The 16306-nt window shown below is 36.8% G+C and overlaps 1 protein-coding gene across 3 annotated transcripts in view; it reads left to right on the forward strand.

Moving 5' to 3' along the window:
* The window catches only part of LAMA4 (laminin subunit alpha 4), a 142001-nt gene that overhangs the window by 115534 nt on the left and 10161 nt on the right, over nt 1-16306 (forward strand). For all 3 annotated transcript variants that reach the window (XM_060114340.1, XM_060114342.1, XM_060114341.1), the window contains exons 25-33: nt 6-137; nt 1591-1733; nt 3344-3482; nt 3937-4074; nt 5707-5840; nt 6751-6915; nt 8746-8899; nt 14027-14214; nt 15483-15672. In XM_060114340.1, coding sequence (XP_059970323.1) covers nt 6-137; nt 1591-1733; nt 3344-3482; nt 3937-4074; nt 5707-5840; nt 6751-6915; nt 8746-8899; nt 14027-14214; nt 15483-15672 — 1383 coding nt within the window. The remainder of the gene's footprint in view (nt 1-5; nt 138-1590; nt 1734-3343; nt 3483-3936; nt 4075-5706; nt 5841-6750; nt 6916-8745; nt 8900-14026; nt 14215-15482; nt 15673-16306) is intronic.

A 16306-nucleotide genomic window follows, 5' to 3' on the forward strand; every position in this document is an offset into this window, starting at 1 on the left:
CACAGAGTATGTTTTTCAGCCTGGAAATACGCAATGGTTACCTACACGTGTCCTATGACTTTGGGTTTAGCAACGGCCCTGTGCACCTTGAAGACACAATGAAGAAAGCTCAAATTAATGATGCAAAATACCATGAGGTACTGATCGTTGCAGTTTGAGTATTTTGTTTTGTTTTATTTGTATTTAGATCTACTGATCTAATCAGATGGTCAAATGAGATAGGTGAGAAAGTAATTAAACTGAACACCTTCACATATAAAAACCAAGTGAAAGGCCCTCACCTACTCAACTCCAGGATAACATTTGCTTTAAAAGAATGGATATTTTATCATATTGGAGTTGTTTTTTTTAAAAATTTATTTATTTATTTATTTATTTATTTATTTATTTATTTATTTATTTTTGGCTGTGTTGGGTCTTCTTTGCTGTGCACAGGCTTTCTCTAGTTGCCATGAGCGAGGGCTGCTCTTCATTGAGGTGTGCAGGCTTCTCATTGCGGTGGCTTCTCTTGTTGCAGAGCACAGCCTTCTATGCGCGTGGGCTTCGATAGTTGTGGCACTCAGGCTCAGTAGTTGTGGCACACGGGCTTAGTAGCTCTGTGGCATGTGGAATCTTCCCAGACCAGGGATCGAACCCATGTCCCCTGCATTGGCAGGCGGATTCTTAACTACTGTGCTACAAGGGAAGTCCCATATGGGAGTTTCTAATAAAAGAGTGAAGATTCATTTTAATTGCTTCATTGATCAAAAGACTCCCATTAATACTCTATCTCTTGATTATGATGGCACTTCTGTACATTTGTTGAAAATGAGAGTGTAGATACACAGCCATTTTTTTGCTTTTTCCTTGAGTCCCATTAAATGTAAAAAGAGTAGATATAAGTAAATAATTTCCTTTTAAACCATTTATCCAAAACTTCGAAAATACTGACACAGATTTTCTTATAAAGAAAACCCACAAAGAATGCTCTTTAGTCCTGAAACAGATGTGAAGTATACTGATAATATATTTCATCTATTTTCACTAACAACTACTTTAAATCTACACTTTAATAAAATATATAAAAGGCATAATATCTTTTAAGTTGAACTGAAATGCAGAGAGTAGAGGCTATATTTCTCTTTTCAGTTCAAAGTCCATAGCCTTCATGAGCATGGTTTACAAAGAATATTTTAACTATTTCTCTGACTGGCACTTTCTCACATTCATTAAAACATCTCACTACACCACCAAAAAATGACACCCGGCAGCATTCAGTCCAGGGTCCAGAAGGTAACTGTTTATAATTTTTTTCCTGAATCCCCTCAAAGGGGCAAAATAAAACAGTTGGTCTCATAGCAAAATTTTTCTTGGGCTAGCTCTGTCTCCGTATGGAAACCCTTCTCCAGCAAATATGAACTTCTGGTTATGTAAGTAAGAGTTTTCATGTCTGTAAGTAAGAAAGAAAGATCTTATTTCCCGCTTTGTGAACAAACAAGCATAAGAACATGGAGGCCCAGCTCTTACAACCAGAATAATTAAAATATATATCAGTCTTCAAAAAGGTGATTGTTAAGCAGTGATCAACTTACTATGCATTATTTCTCCCAGATCTCAATCATTTACCACAATGATAAGAAAATGATTTTGGTAGTTGACAGACGACATGTCAAGAGCATGGACAATGAAAAGATGAAAGTACCTTTTACAGACATATACATTGGAGGAGCTCCCCCAGAAATCTTAGAATCAAGGTAAGCTTTTTTGTTGTTGTTAAGCTGCTTGTTCCTAACAAAGCTGCTTGTTCCTAATGAAGCACTGGGCTGAGGATTCAACATCCAGGAAAGGTGTTTGAGCATTCCCACCTACTACTTTTGTACACGTTTACAGAAGCACACACACAGTCATTCACCCATGGGCCCTGTGCAGCTATTCCCCATGACCCCCTTAAATTGTCCTCTAGTAGATGTGATCTACAGATTTCTTTAATTATTTATTACTCTTAGAACATAGTCTAATGCAATATTTCTTATCCACAAGAGGAAAGGTGGAGCATGTGTATTATGTGAAAACAAAGAAGCGTTGTGTTCATTTACTTTTGTTTTAGTATTAATTTAGACTTATATGAACTCTCAAATAGCATCTTAGGGTAAACAAAAATTTTAAGCCTGTGGGGGTTGTGAATTAAGTATAATGAAACATTAATATATTCAGAAATTCAGCTGTCTCTTATTACCATCAGTTCATAGTATCAGAGACTCTTAAAACTGAGAGACAACTTTAGGATATTCCAGTCCAGTCACTCTCAACCCTGCTTCACATTAGAATAACCTAGAGAACTTTTATGAACATCATTACCCATGACCATTCTCCAGAAATTCTAATTGTTCTGGGATGAGGCCCCAACCATAAGCTTCCTTTCCAAACTAAATATCCTCTTCAATTCCTTCAGCCATGCCACATGGGATATTTATCCATTATGGCTGCTGTATGTGCACCTCAGTCTGTCAATTAGCATGGTCATGCAGGTATGATCTTGTCAGAGCAGAGTACAGTGGGACTGTTACCCCTTAACTTGGCCAGTGTTCACCTAAAATACATGGAAGTCATTGTAACTTGCTCAAAATTAACTTCATATTCATACAATATCCAATAATATGTTCTTGGGCACTTCCTATCTATTAGCCATAATGATGGGTGCTAGGATTACAGTTTTGAGCAAAATGCCATCCTTGATCTTAAAGATAAAGGATTTCTCACTTTCCTATTGCTCCAGAGGCCCAACGTTCACTAAAAATTTCTCTAGCCTTAGTTGATTAGTGTGTTGCAGATACATTAAGGACAAGTAAATGAGTTCATGACCCAAGTGGATTAGTGGAAGACTGAAGACCCGGGTTCAAATCCTAACTTACCACTTGTGACATTAAAAAAAATTACTTAATATTTCTCAGTTTCACTTTATAGGTAAACCATGTGAAACTGCCAATTTTTGACCCATACATATGTCAGTTCATTATGGTTCAACCTATTAATCATCTGTAAAAGGGAAATAATAGCATCACCATCTATATCACTGAATTGTTATACAGATAAAATGAGCTAATGTAAGTTAAAGGATCTTGAAAATTATAAAGAAGTAAACAAATTGGCTTCGTGCAGAATAAAGCTGTTCTGTATGCAAAGATTAGACATTACTGTATGCTTATGAAAGAAGGCATGAGAATATGAATAATTATAAAGCTATTAAAAAGAGCTACAAATAAAATCAAATTTTTATATCCTACATATGTAGGGTAACATCATCATCACCACCACTACCATCATCATCATGGCTATATCAGTAAAGACTAATTTTCTTTTCCAGGACCCTAAGAGTACACCTTCCCCTGGATATCAATTTCAGAGGATGCATGAAGGGTTTCCAGTTCCAAAAGAAGGATTTCAATTTATTAGAACAGACAGAAACCCTGGGAGTTGGTTATGGATGCCCAGAAGACTCTCTTGTAAGTACACAATCACAAGGTTTTTAATAAATAGACAAGAAACTTACCGCTCTTAAAAGCTGAAAAAGCTCTTTTCTGTGTGATCCTGTGTACACCTTGGGCTCTTTTCTGCCACCAGTGGAAAGAAGAATCATTAAGCTGAAAAGGCTTGTGGGGATCCCCTGTGACTTGTCCAGTTGCTTCACTTTTCAACGGTTGGGGCTAGCAAAGCCCAGAGAGGCTGCGTGAGCATCTTCACTCACTCTTGGTGGAGGAAGTAGGGAAGCTGAAACCCCGTCTTTTAGAGGCATACAGAAGGAAGGCTAGCATGCCTGAATTCCAGTATAAGCCAGAAATTAAAACATAACTATTAACGTAGGAACTAGCACATAAGACCTTTGGTATGTAAGAAATGGACATTTTAAGCTTTTGATAATTATCCAAACACTGTATTCCTGCTTTCTTTGGCACACAGATATCTCGCAGAGCATATTTCAATGGACAGAGTTTCATTGCTTCAATTCAGAAAATATCTTTTTTCGATGGCTTTGAGGGAGGTTTTAATTTCCGAACATTACAGCCAAATGGGTTACTATTCTATTATGCTTCAGGGGTAAGTATTTGTTTTTCCCTGTGGAAGCTTCTTTGTGGTAATTGTTTTGTCTGTTAAAAATACTTTTAAGCACCTTAAAAGTGATTTTCAATTCAGATTAATTTTGACTCGTGTACACACACAAATGTCTCATTTCAGACACTTTGTCAAATATTATATATATTGTATATGAGGAGTTTTTAACCTGGGCTTCATAGAGCTGCCTCTCAGGGGTTCATGGAAAGAATTCAGTGGGTCTGTGAACTAGGTGAGAAAAAATTACAACTTTATTTTCTCTAACTAAAATTTAGCATTTTCTTCAATTGTGAATGTTGGCAACAAACCACAGTAATATTAGCAGTACCTGTCACTTTGTCATTAATAGAAATCACAGGTATTTTTCATTGCACATTATAGTAGTCACAGGTATCTCAAAATATTTTTGCTCATTGCTACTTCTAAATTGCAGTAGTTATTAGATCTAATAGATTTTATTATTTAGTGCCTTAATGTAGAAGTATATATATAACTATAATCACATATTTATTGTTTCAATATTTTGAAACTGTATTTCAGTGTAATTGGTTTCCTTTGTATTCCTACATATTTTGTTCAGTGATTTTAAAATATTTTATGAAGGGGTCCATATGTATCACCAAACTGCCAAAAGAGTGCATAGCACAAAAAATGTTAAGAACCTCTGTGTATATATACAAACTCATGTGTGATTCAGTTTGTGAAATAGTTCTTGAAATTGGTATAGAATACTGTAGCTCAGCTTATAAAGATATATACTGTGTTGAAAATAAAATAGGTTTGTAAAAGTTTGGTGATCTAACTGATTTATCTCTGAAAAGGCCATCACCAATATATACACTGATGGACCAGGTCATAATATGATTTATAAAAGCAGCTTTTACTTTTCATTCTTATTACCTTGTATCTGTCACATTTATATCCAATTTAAATCAGTAGCATCTGTGAGAATTTACCCAAAACTCTTTATAGGACCTCTGCCACCAAACCTGCCTCAGATTACCATGGTTAGTTAAATAATACCTTTTGTCCACAAAAAGTAGTTATGTTGAGGGCTAACTGTAGAGGCTGATGCCCACATAGGGAAGAGAAGGAAGATTATCATTTTGCCAATATTTTAAGACAAGCAATAAGCAAATTCAGAAAAAGATGTTAACTTCTGCTATTTTAAAATTTTTCTGCCTCTGTAGATGAAAAGTGAAACATTTTAAAAAGCCACATTAGCAAATTAACCCATGCCTGGTCATCTAGCTACATCCCCAAGGAAATTCAAATATTGCCTTTTCAAAAGTGAGACTGATGACAGAATAGGAATGCCTGAGTTAAGAAAGTAACTGATGCTGGGATGACAACTACTTAGCATGACAAAATCACCTGAAATTTTCAGTTCAAAATACAGGAAATTCCTCTTTCCATTGAAATGTATCTGATTTTATAGGTAACACCAATACAAGCAATAGAGTATTTTGTTGTTGTTGTTCATAGAAATTATTTTTCAAGCAAATTTCCCACACGATGGGTGTTCCTTTAAACAATCCCATTAAGTAAGTGTTGAAAACGTGTCCATCTTTTGGATACCTGGCCTCCCTAGTTAAAAAACCTGTGCTTGCATTTCAGTCAGACGTGTTCTCCATTTCATTGAAGAATGGCACTGTGATCATGGATGTAAAGGGAATCAAGGTGCAGTCAGCAGATAAGCAGTATAATGACGGGCTGTCCCACTTCATCATTACCTCTGTCTCCCCTGCAAGGTACAGCTCCTCACTTTAATTTCTTTCCACCAGATGGCTTTATCTGTAGGGCATGATTCCATCCAGTGACCACTGTGAATAATAGGCTATAATATTACTTTTATAGTGTTTAAAAAAATGATAGAAGGAACCACTTACCTTCTTTTTAAAAACCTGATATTAATTTTTAAGACATGCCAAATAAATCACTATAAAATTAACTAACAGGTTTGTAAAGTTTTTTTCCCAGTGAAACCATAAGCTATAATCTCCTGAGGGAAGTACCTGCACGTAGCACTTACTAAATGGAGTGTAGTGTTTTGCACATAGAAGGAGCTCAGCAAATAATTGGTTTCATTAGGTTTTAATTAAACAATTGAGAATGTTGCATTTACGGCCACATTTTAAAAAGTCTAACTTTATCTTTAAAATATGTAATACTGAGTTTCTTTTTCATAAAAAGAAAGTCTTTCTGGAAAAAGAAAGAAATTTCTGTTGTAGACTGCTGCTATTCTATGTCCACTTCTATGGAGCCCTCCCATTATAAAAAACATTAATAGGTCTTTTCAAGACACCATTTCCAATCACTATCAATGTGCTTTACAATGAAAATAGTTTCCCACAAGTGTGATTAAATGATCACCAAGATTTATGTTCTGATTTTTCCACACCAAAAAAAAAAAAGTTGCCGATGACTAGTCATCTGAACTTGCTTCTATGGGTTTAAATTCTAGTCATAGTTTGGAGAGTCTTTTCTGCATATAGACATAGTCAACCGTTTTATCCAGAGTCTCACAAAGAGTCTGGCAACTTGTTATCTTGTCATTAACCAGATGTTCCATTTCAATTCCATGAGAAAACCTGCAACCTAGAATGGAACTCGAGGTAAAATGTTAGCTGTGTAGTGTTTAAAGAAGCTTTTTCCTTACAGGTATGAATTGATAGTAGATAAAAGCAGACTTGGGAGTAAGAACCCTACCAAAGGAAAAGTGGAACAGACACAAGCAGATGAAAAGAAGTTCTACTTCGGTGGCTCACCCATCAGTCCCCAGTATGCTAATTTCACTGGCTGTATAAGTAATGCCTACTTTACCAGGTATAATATTTTTATTATTCATAAATCTGCATGATTGATAAAGAAGATCAAGTCAATAATGAAAATATTTATGGTATTAAAACATAGAACTATGAAATATCAGAGGCATTAGAGGGTAGTAATCAAAAGCTTGCATGTGCTTGAGAAACTGACACACTTGGGTTTGTGTGTAGGTGTTTTGCCTTTTAATTTCTGTATGACATTGGCTAAGTAGGCCTTCGTTTCTTCACCTGCAAAATGCAGATAATAACAGGGCCTGCCTGGTAGACTTGTTGTGAGGATTAAATGAGATAACGTGCATAAAGCACCTGGCATACAGCAAACTATAAATATTAAATGCGATTATTTCTGTACTTATTATCAATGGTATAGTACAGAGCAACATACCCAAATCATCCTCAAAGGTCTCAGAAAGTCTTTTTTAATTTAATGCATGACTTCCTTTTTTTCATCATTTTTCTTTTATCGAAATTTAGTTGACGTACAGTATTATGTTAATTTCAGGTGTACTACATAGTGATTTGATATTTGCATATGTTATAAAATGCTCACCAAGATAAGTCTGCTAACCATCTGTCCCCATACCATTATTACAGTATTATCGACTGTATCCCTTTTGCTGTTTGTTACACACCTGGGGCTTATTTACGTTGTAAGAGGGGCTTGTACCTCTTAACCCTCTTCACCGGTTTTGCACCCCCACCTCCCCTTTGGCAGCCACCCATTTGCTGTCTGTATCTATGGCTCTGTTTCTGTTTTGTTGTCTGTTTTGGTTTTTAGATTCCACATATAAGTGAAGTCATGTAGTATCTGTCTTTCTCCATCTGACTTATTTCACTTAACATAATACCTCTAGATCCATCCATGTCACACATGGCAAGATTTCATTTTTTGTGGCTGAATAATATTCCATATACATATATATACCACATCTTTATCCAATCATCTATCAGTAGACACTTAGGTTGCTTCCATATTGTGGCTATTGTAAATAATGCTGCAGTGAACATAGGGGTACATATATCTTTTCAAATTAGTGTTTTTGTTTTCTTCTGTAAATACCCAGCAATGGAATTGCTGGATCATATGGCAGTTCTATTTTTAATGTTTTGGGGAACCTCCATACTACTTTCCATAGTGGCTGCACCAATTTATATTGAGGGTTAGCACATCCTCACTAACACTTGTTATATCTTGTCTTTTTTATGACAGGCATTCTGACAGGTGTGAGGTGGTATCTCTGTAGTTTTGATTTGCATTTCCCCGATGATTAGTGTTGTTGAGCATCTTTTCACATGTCTGTTGGCCATCTGTATGTCTTCTTTGGAGAAATGTCTACTTAGGCCCTCTGCCCCCTTTTTTAATCAAGTTGTTTGGTTTTTTTACATTGAATTATATGAGTTCTTTGTGTATATTGTGTATTAACCCTTAATCTGATATATTGTTTGCAAATATCTTCTCCCATTCTGTAGGCTCCATTTTTGTTTTATACTTAACAAAGACAGTGAGGGCCCCCTGAGTACAAAAACATTCAAGGAAGGAATTTAATACAGATTAAGTAACACAGATGAGGTCCCCATCACCCAGAGCATGGTGAGGGAAAACATGTTCATCTGTCAGAATGTGCTGGTGCCAGGTACAAAGTTATTGGTTAATTAGTTAAATGATCATTTCAAGGGTTCTCATTAAGGTAGTGGTTGGTGGATAAAGGCCCATCATGTACATGTGCACACACACACATTTTAATTGCTGAAGTTCTTTGACTGCCATAGTTTCATCATGTAATTCTAAACATTTTTAAGGTTTTTCTTTCCTCTATTACAAACACAGGTTGGATAGAGATGTGGAGGTCGAAGATTTCCAGCGGTATTCTGAAAAGGTCCATACTTCTCTTTATGAGTGTCCCATTGAGTCTTCGCCATTGTTTCTCCTTCACAAAAAAGGAAAAACTTCCTCAAAGCCTGAAACAAGTCAGAATAAAAAGGTAAAAGATAATGCCTTGCCAACTTCCTGATTGCCCTTGTATTCCACACACACAATTCTAGACACTGATGCTTTATAGAATTTACTCTTGTTTGCAACTGTGTACATGTGAAAGATACGATTCTTGTAGTATCTGATATTGCAGTTTACCAGATTTGTTGTATCATTTCTTGTTCCCAGAAAAACAGTTTGAATAAGCTTTTACTCATACTTCCAACTACTTTTCATTACAATAGTTAAAATTACTCTGTACTTTATAATATATATTATTTATTGTGCTAATTCTCTAGTATCATTTGCTTTCTCATAACGATCTCTGGTTTCTGTCACAGTCATGGAAATTATTAGTTTCTGATCTTACCCTGTTTTCCCCTCCTTTCTTGACCTTCATTTTAACCACTCACACAGTTGACCTGTGGCATCAACTAGGGCAGCTCTTTCATCAAATTCTTGAGTCCTAAATCGCGTTCACTGATGACTCTTCTTTCTCGTTCATTTACTCCTAGCATGTACATTATTTGCCTTCATTACAAGTGAAAGTCTAATTCCTTCTCATTCTTTCAATCTAACCCTCCCTACTCCTTCCTGGTCCAATGTTAACAATGCACTCAGGTACCAGTGCTTCCATCCTGGTCCAAGCCATCATCATCTCCCATATGAATTACTGTAATAGCCTCCCAAGAAGACTCCCTGCATTTACCTTGTTGCCCAATAGTATGTTCTCAGCACAACAACCAGATCCTTTTAAACATGCCCTATCATGTTACTCCTCTGCCCAAAGTGGCCCCCCACTTCACTCAGAGTAAATGCTCAAGCTCCTACAATGTCATAAGAGGCCCTATATTTTCCAGGCCTCTTTCCCTCGCTCACTCTTCTCCTCCCATTGATCTCCTGGCTATTTCTAAAACAGGCCATGTACACTCCTGCCTAAGATCCTCACTTGAGCTTTCCTCTTGCCTGGACCACTCTTCCCCCAAATATCTGCATGGACAACTCCTTTGCCTTCTAGGACTGCCCAACTGTCATCTGCTTAGCCCTAATTTTATTTTATTTTTTTTTAAATTGAAGTATAGTTGCTGTATATTATATAAGTTACAGGTATAAATATAGTGACTCACAATTTTTAAAGGTTATACTCCATGTATAGTTGTTACAAAATATTGGCTATATTCCCCATGTTGTATAATATATCCATGTAGCCTATTTTATACCTCATAGTTTGTACCTCTTATTTCCCTACCCCTGTATTTTCCCTCCGCCTTTTCCTCCCGCTACTGGTAACCACTAGTTTGTTTTCTATGAGTCTGCTTCTTTTTTTGTTATATTCACTAGTTTGTTGTATTTTTTAGATTCCACATATAAGTGACATCATACAGTATTTGTCTTTCTCTGACTTATTTCACTTCGCATAATGCCTCCAAGTCCATCCATGTTGCTGCAGATGGCAAATTTTGTTCTTTTTTATGGCTGATTAGTATTCCATTGTGTGTATATATACCACATCTTTTTATCTGTTCATCTGTTGATGGCCATTTAGGTTGCTTCCATATCTTGGCAATTGTAAACAATGCTGCTATGAACATTGGGGTGCATGTATCTTGTCAAATCAGAGTTTTTGTTTTTTCAGATATATGTCCAGTAGTGGAATTGCTGGGTCATATGGTAGCTCTATTTTTAGATTTTTGAGATACCTCCGTACTATTTTCCACAGTGGCTGTACCAATTTACATCCCCACCCACAGTGTAAGAGGGTTCCTTTTTCTCCACATCCTCACCAATTTGTGTTCTTTTTGATGATAGCGATTCTGACAGGTGTGAGGTGATATCTCACTGTGGTTTTGATTTGCATTTCCCTGATGATTAGTGATGTTAAGCATCTTTTCATGTGCCTGTTGGCTTTTGGCATTTCCTCTTTGGAAAGGTGTCTATTCAGGTCTTCTTCCTATTTTTTAATTGGGTTGTTTGTTTTTTCGATGTTGATGTATCTTAGCCCTTATTTTATACCCCAGCCCACCTCCTGCCTTCTACCACTACCACTGATCTTTTACCTTTTCCTAGCTGTTCTTTTTTCCATAGCACCTATCACATTTTAATTTATTATAGACTTTATTTATTATGGTTATTATGAGAGAGGCCTAGTAGTTCATAAATGGAAAATGCACAAATAATATACTCTTTATAGAAAAAGGCAGAAAGCTGTCCTGCAGAGAAAAAGAGAATGAAAGCAAACACTGAGAAAAACAAAGCTGAGATACCAGAAACATCCAGAAAAGGAGTACCTTAATTCTTCCTAGCTTTCCAATTCCTGATTCTTGCCTGTGGTAGGACCCCCACTACACTTTCTTTTCTTGGATTGTGGAAGATACTCCTATATCCTTGTAACACATTTCCCTCTTTGTCTTAAGTAACTCAACCAGTTTGGCTATAATCTGAAACAAAAGAATCTTGCTAAATTGAAATTGGTACCACCAGTTGGATTGCAACTAATAGACCTTCAGAGAAAGAAATTACACTGGTAAAGTCAAGTCTAGTGGGGTTTAGTGGGAATCCACACACACGTACCCATTTTGGGATAGTAAACTGAGTCTCTGTGTTATATGGTAGCAGAGCAATTGATTAAATTATAACTTTTCTTTTTTATTGTTATTCAGAGCATATATCCACAGAGGATTTAGGGTATTTGGTTGCCATTTATAAATTTTATTAATTTTTGCAGCAGACAAGAGACAGGTCCTAGTCCACATATTCCCACAGTGAAGCAGAGAAAGGCAAGGCTGGTCAATTGAGACTCGTGATCCAACAAGCCCTGCTTTGCTGAGCCCCTGTCGTCTAAGTTACTGTCACTCTCCTCTCACAGCTAAGTGGATACACTGGTTGAGAAAAAGTGAGATCCTCTCCACTGGGATGGAGAGAATGAAGAATGGCCAGAGTTGGGGAAAGTCCCCGACCCCCACCAATCTCTCACCCGCACCCTCCATGCCACGTGCACACCATTTCCAGCTTTGTTCCTCAATGAGACAAAGGTGATCAATCTCCCATTATAAGGGTTGTTACTCCACTGGGGTTGGAATACAGTGTGGAGTCAGGGGAAATTTCCCAAGATACATTAGAGGAGAAGAGTCTCCCCGAAGCCCCACTCCAGCCCGTTCTGCCCACCCGTAGCTTGAAGCTATGGCCGTTATTTATAGGTGAGAGCCTGGGCCAACCAAAAACACATTGGTGACTGGATGTACTTCCTCCATCCAAGAGAGAAGGCTTGCTTCTGTAGCAGTGAATCAGGTTCTGAGTCCTGACAACTATGTGAGGAAGGGAAGAAGGGATGGTAGAGCCAGGTGGGCTTTTCTTTAGGACAGGTGAGTCTCTGAGCACCACTTCACTTTCTCCAATCTAACCACCACTGAGAGAGTTTCCAGTATAAGGACCCAACTTTAAGAGCCTCTGCCCTGAGAGCAGGGCACTGGTACAGCTGGTCTGCCCTTTAATTCATTCATCTGCCCTCTGCCCACCATACCTGTATTTTGAGGGTAATTCTGGGATTTGCCTGGAACACTGATTTTTTTTGGAGGTCTTATCTTTTGCCCATATGAGATTAAGAATGTTATTGTCAGTCTGTTCCAATCTGTATTATTATCTTCTGGAAATTCCACACTGCTTTGTTCGACTAGTAGAAAGCCTCATAGACTTCCAGGACTATTGTGGATTTATTTTTATGTGTATAGTTCTTCTGACATTTCAGTGGGAATTGGGGAGGAGAAAAACTAAATGTGTGCATTCATTCAACAATCTGAACCAGAAATTGTCTTTTCTCCTCTAATCCTGTGTCTCATCCTGACTCTTAGACTGTGTTCTCCAATTCTCCCTAGTGCCAAATATTTCCTCTCTCTCCACCCTTGCTTTGTTGCAGGATTTCTTCCCAAGTGGGTCAGATCAGGCCACTCCCTGCTTTTCAAACCTGAGTGTCTCCTCATCACCTAAAACACAAGACCCCATTCTTTACCAAGTCATCTAAGGTCCTTTCTGTCCAGCAACAACCTGTCTTCCAATTTGTTGTTTAAAAGCCTATTCTTCCAAATCAATTTTCAGTCCTTAAAAAACAGGAAGCATGTCTCACTCACCTTTCTGTTCCCCACCACACACTGCCCATGGAAGGCACGCAGAAACGTTGATTTCTTTCCCCTTCACTCCTACCTATTAGGTACTCAATAAACATTTGCTTGAATAAATGAGTAGATGAATGCTCAGATTTACTTGCATGTACTTTTGCCTCAGAAATTGACTAAATGACCATTAAATATTAGTCTGTAGTTTCACAATTCTAAATTTTAAAATCAGTAGTGTAATTTTAAGAGCACAAGATAGTTTTTAAAAATTGTTTTATATCCTGTCACATAGGTTTGCTACATATCACCAAAAATATTCTTAAATATTTTGAAGATGTTACTAAGTTGTTAACTTTTTATACAGGATGTGTAAATAATAATATGTGTATTCAAGTGATATTGTTGCATATGATACGAGGATTTTATTGATTTGTCTCAGGGTTATTTTATTGCCAGCTTTTTCATTTTTCATCATTGATTAAGATGTGCATTTAGGACTTCCCTGGTGGTCCAGTGGTTAAGAATCCGTCTTGCAATGCAGCAGATGCTGGTTCGATCCCTGGTCGGGGAACTAAGATCCCACATGCCACGGGGCAACTAAGCCTGGGTGCCGCAACTACAGAGCCCATGTGCCACAACTAGAGAGAAGCCTGCACACTGCAATAAAGCAAAAAGGCCATGCACTGCAATTAAGACCAAATGCAGCCAAAAAAAAAAAAAAGATGTGCATTTAATTTAAATCACAGAGCACTTGTCTCTATAGCTTCACTATCACAGACTAGAATTTTGGATTTGTTAACATACTCTGTTGTTGTTTGTTGTTGTTACTGCTGCAGCTACTGCTGGCATTTGCTTATGGTGGTAGAGGAAGGAAGAGAGAGGCCTAATATTTTATGAATGGAAAATGCACAAATAGTATACCCTTTAATTATTTATCATCATTATTAATGATAAGAAAATCAAAAATGAATTTTTGCTACTAGTATGTCAGTTTTGTCCCTTAAATGATTCATTGCCTATTCTTATAGGGAGGGAAAAGTAAGGATGCTCCTTCATGGGATCCCGTTGGCCTGAAATTCCTAGAGAGGAATGTTCCAAGAGACTCTCACTGCCACCTTTCCAACAGCCCTAGAGCAATAGAGCACGCCTATCAGTACGGAGGGACAGCCAACAGCCGCCAAGAGTTTGAACACTTAAAAGAAGATTTTGGTGAAAAGTAAAGTAACATACTATCCTTTCAGAAACTTGATGCCATGGCTGGGCTGCATCCTTATTTGCCATATGTCATCCTTTTCCTATAATTTTTCTGTGCCAAATTAATCTTATTCGTTTATCATCAAAACGAATACTAAATAGTACATGATTCATACTGTGCAACAAATAACATTCTCTGTGACTTTCTTCCCAAAAGTAAGGTGCATAAAACAGCATTCTTCTAGGAGTTTGCTGTACTTTATCAAAAAGAAAAGACAATCAAAGAAAGGAAGATGGGGTAAATTTTAAATGACTCATCATTTAACCTTGCTATCACCTTCCCTCCCCCATACAAATTGCGTTCAGATTGTAAATGGGAATGCATCTGAACTGCTGGAAGGTTAATAAGGAAAGACACTGAAAATACAAATGCACTTGTATCCCTGTTGGCCCTCAAGCTATCTCTAAAGTTCATCACTCTTCCTGGTATTTCACAAATGTCCAGGTTATTTAGTATTATTGAAGATTTCTTTGTAAACTGCTAGCACCCAGATATTCTTATATAGGTCTTATATAGCTCTTTCAAACATTCATACAAGCAGTGCATTCAATAAGAAACTCCTAATGCCTTCTAATTTCTTGTTTTCCTAATGGGCAGAATCAGTATTTTGTATTCTTCAGGAAAAATTTAGAGTTAATCAGACTGGAAATTAGCCTCATAAATGTATCTTACCTATGGCCTAGAGCTAAATTTCTAGAAATTTTTATTTAATTTCTACACATTCTGGTAGCTGTTTTTAGCATGTGATATCCATCGATTAATTTTTACAGGGAGAAAATTGAATCTGTATTTTAGTACACAAATCGTATTGTTTCTATGCAAAATTATATATGCATATTAATTACTACTATTTTGTCCACATGAAGCTTCTTTAACATAAAGATTTTTACTAAACTAATTGCAACCATATTTTAAAAGGAAGACATGAGATTATCCTTTACTGAAACAACACACCTGTTGTGTGAGGAAATGGAGAAGGATTTACATTTTTGAACTAGCAGTGCGTACCCGATACTCACTGATAATACTAAGAATGTTAGTATTCTAATTTAATCTTTAATCTAATAGTATTCTATTCTAATCTTCTAATAATACTAATAATTAGAAGAATGTTGCTTGGGATTAGATCGAATGGCTTTATTCTTCCTTACACTCTGTTGCCTTGGGAAGTTAGAGATCACCCTCAGTCTCCTTTGACAGGTGGTAAGCTTTTTCTTCTCATTTACCAGATCCCAGTTTTCCATTCGTCTGAAAACACGTTCCTCCCATGGGATGATTTTCTATGTCTCGGATCAAGAAGAGAATGACTTCATGGCTCTCTTCTTAGCCCACGGCCGCTTGGTTTTCATGTTTAATGTTGGCCACAAGAAACTGAAGATTAGAAGCCAAGAGAAATACAATGATGGTTTGTGGCATGATGTAAGTTGAAAGCAGAGAATATTATTATCAGCAAATGTCCACCACTGTCAAATGGACTGACACTAATACCCCCCAGGGGTTTTTCTAGAAACATCCATTTAAAAATTCTGTTGCTATATGTTCAATTTCAAAACCTTCATTAATTCATTATAAAAATCTTGAAGCATATTATTTTAAAAGAAATACAGTCTGAGTATAATTTTTTTGACAGATCAATTTTTTTTTAGTGCAGTTATTTTAAACAAAAGATCAATGGCCAACATAAACCGAAGTTTGGTTTTTAAGGATATTTCGCTTGACTGGGTTATTTTTCCACTGCCTATAATGTTCTAAATTTTCAATGATTGCTGAGTGTCTCGTAGACTAAGCTATGGAAGGTACAAAGTGAAGAGTATATCTGTTAGGACGACAGGATACAACAGGTAGAATAACCTAAATATCAAAGCAATTCAGTGTGTATATACTGGAAAGAGTAAGCAATGTCAGCTGCATTACAATTAATTATAATTAAATTTACAAGAGAGAGCATGTGGGCTGGCCAGCTGGGCAGAGCCTCATAGAGAACTCTGCTAAACATAAGCTGTATTCGGAAATTAAGCCTGTAACTTTAAATCAAGCGTTAAAGGAAGATACT

The sequence above is a fragment of the Mesoplodon densirostris genome, chromosome 12, assembly GCF_025265405.1.
Source record: "Mesoplodon densirostris isolate mMesDen1 chromosome 12, mMesDen1 primary haplotype, whole genome shotgun sequence".
In the NCBI taxonomy this organism is placed as follows: Eukaryota; Metazoa; Chordata; class Mammalia; order Artiodactyla; family Ziphiidae; genus Mesoplodon; species Mesoplodon densirostris.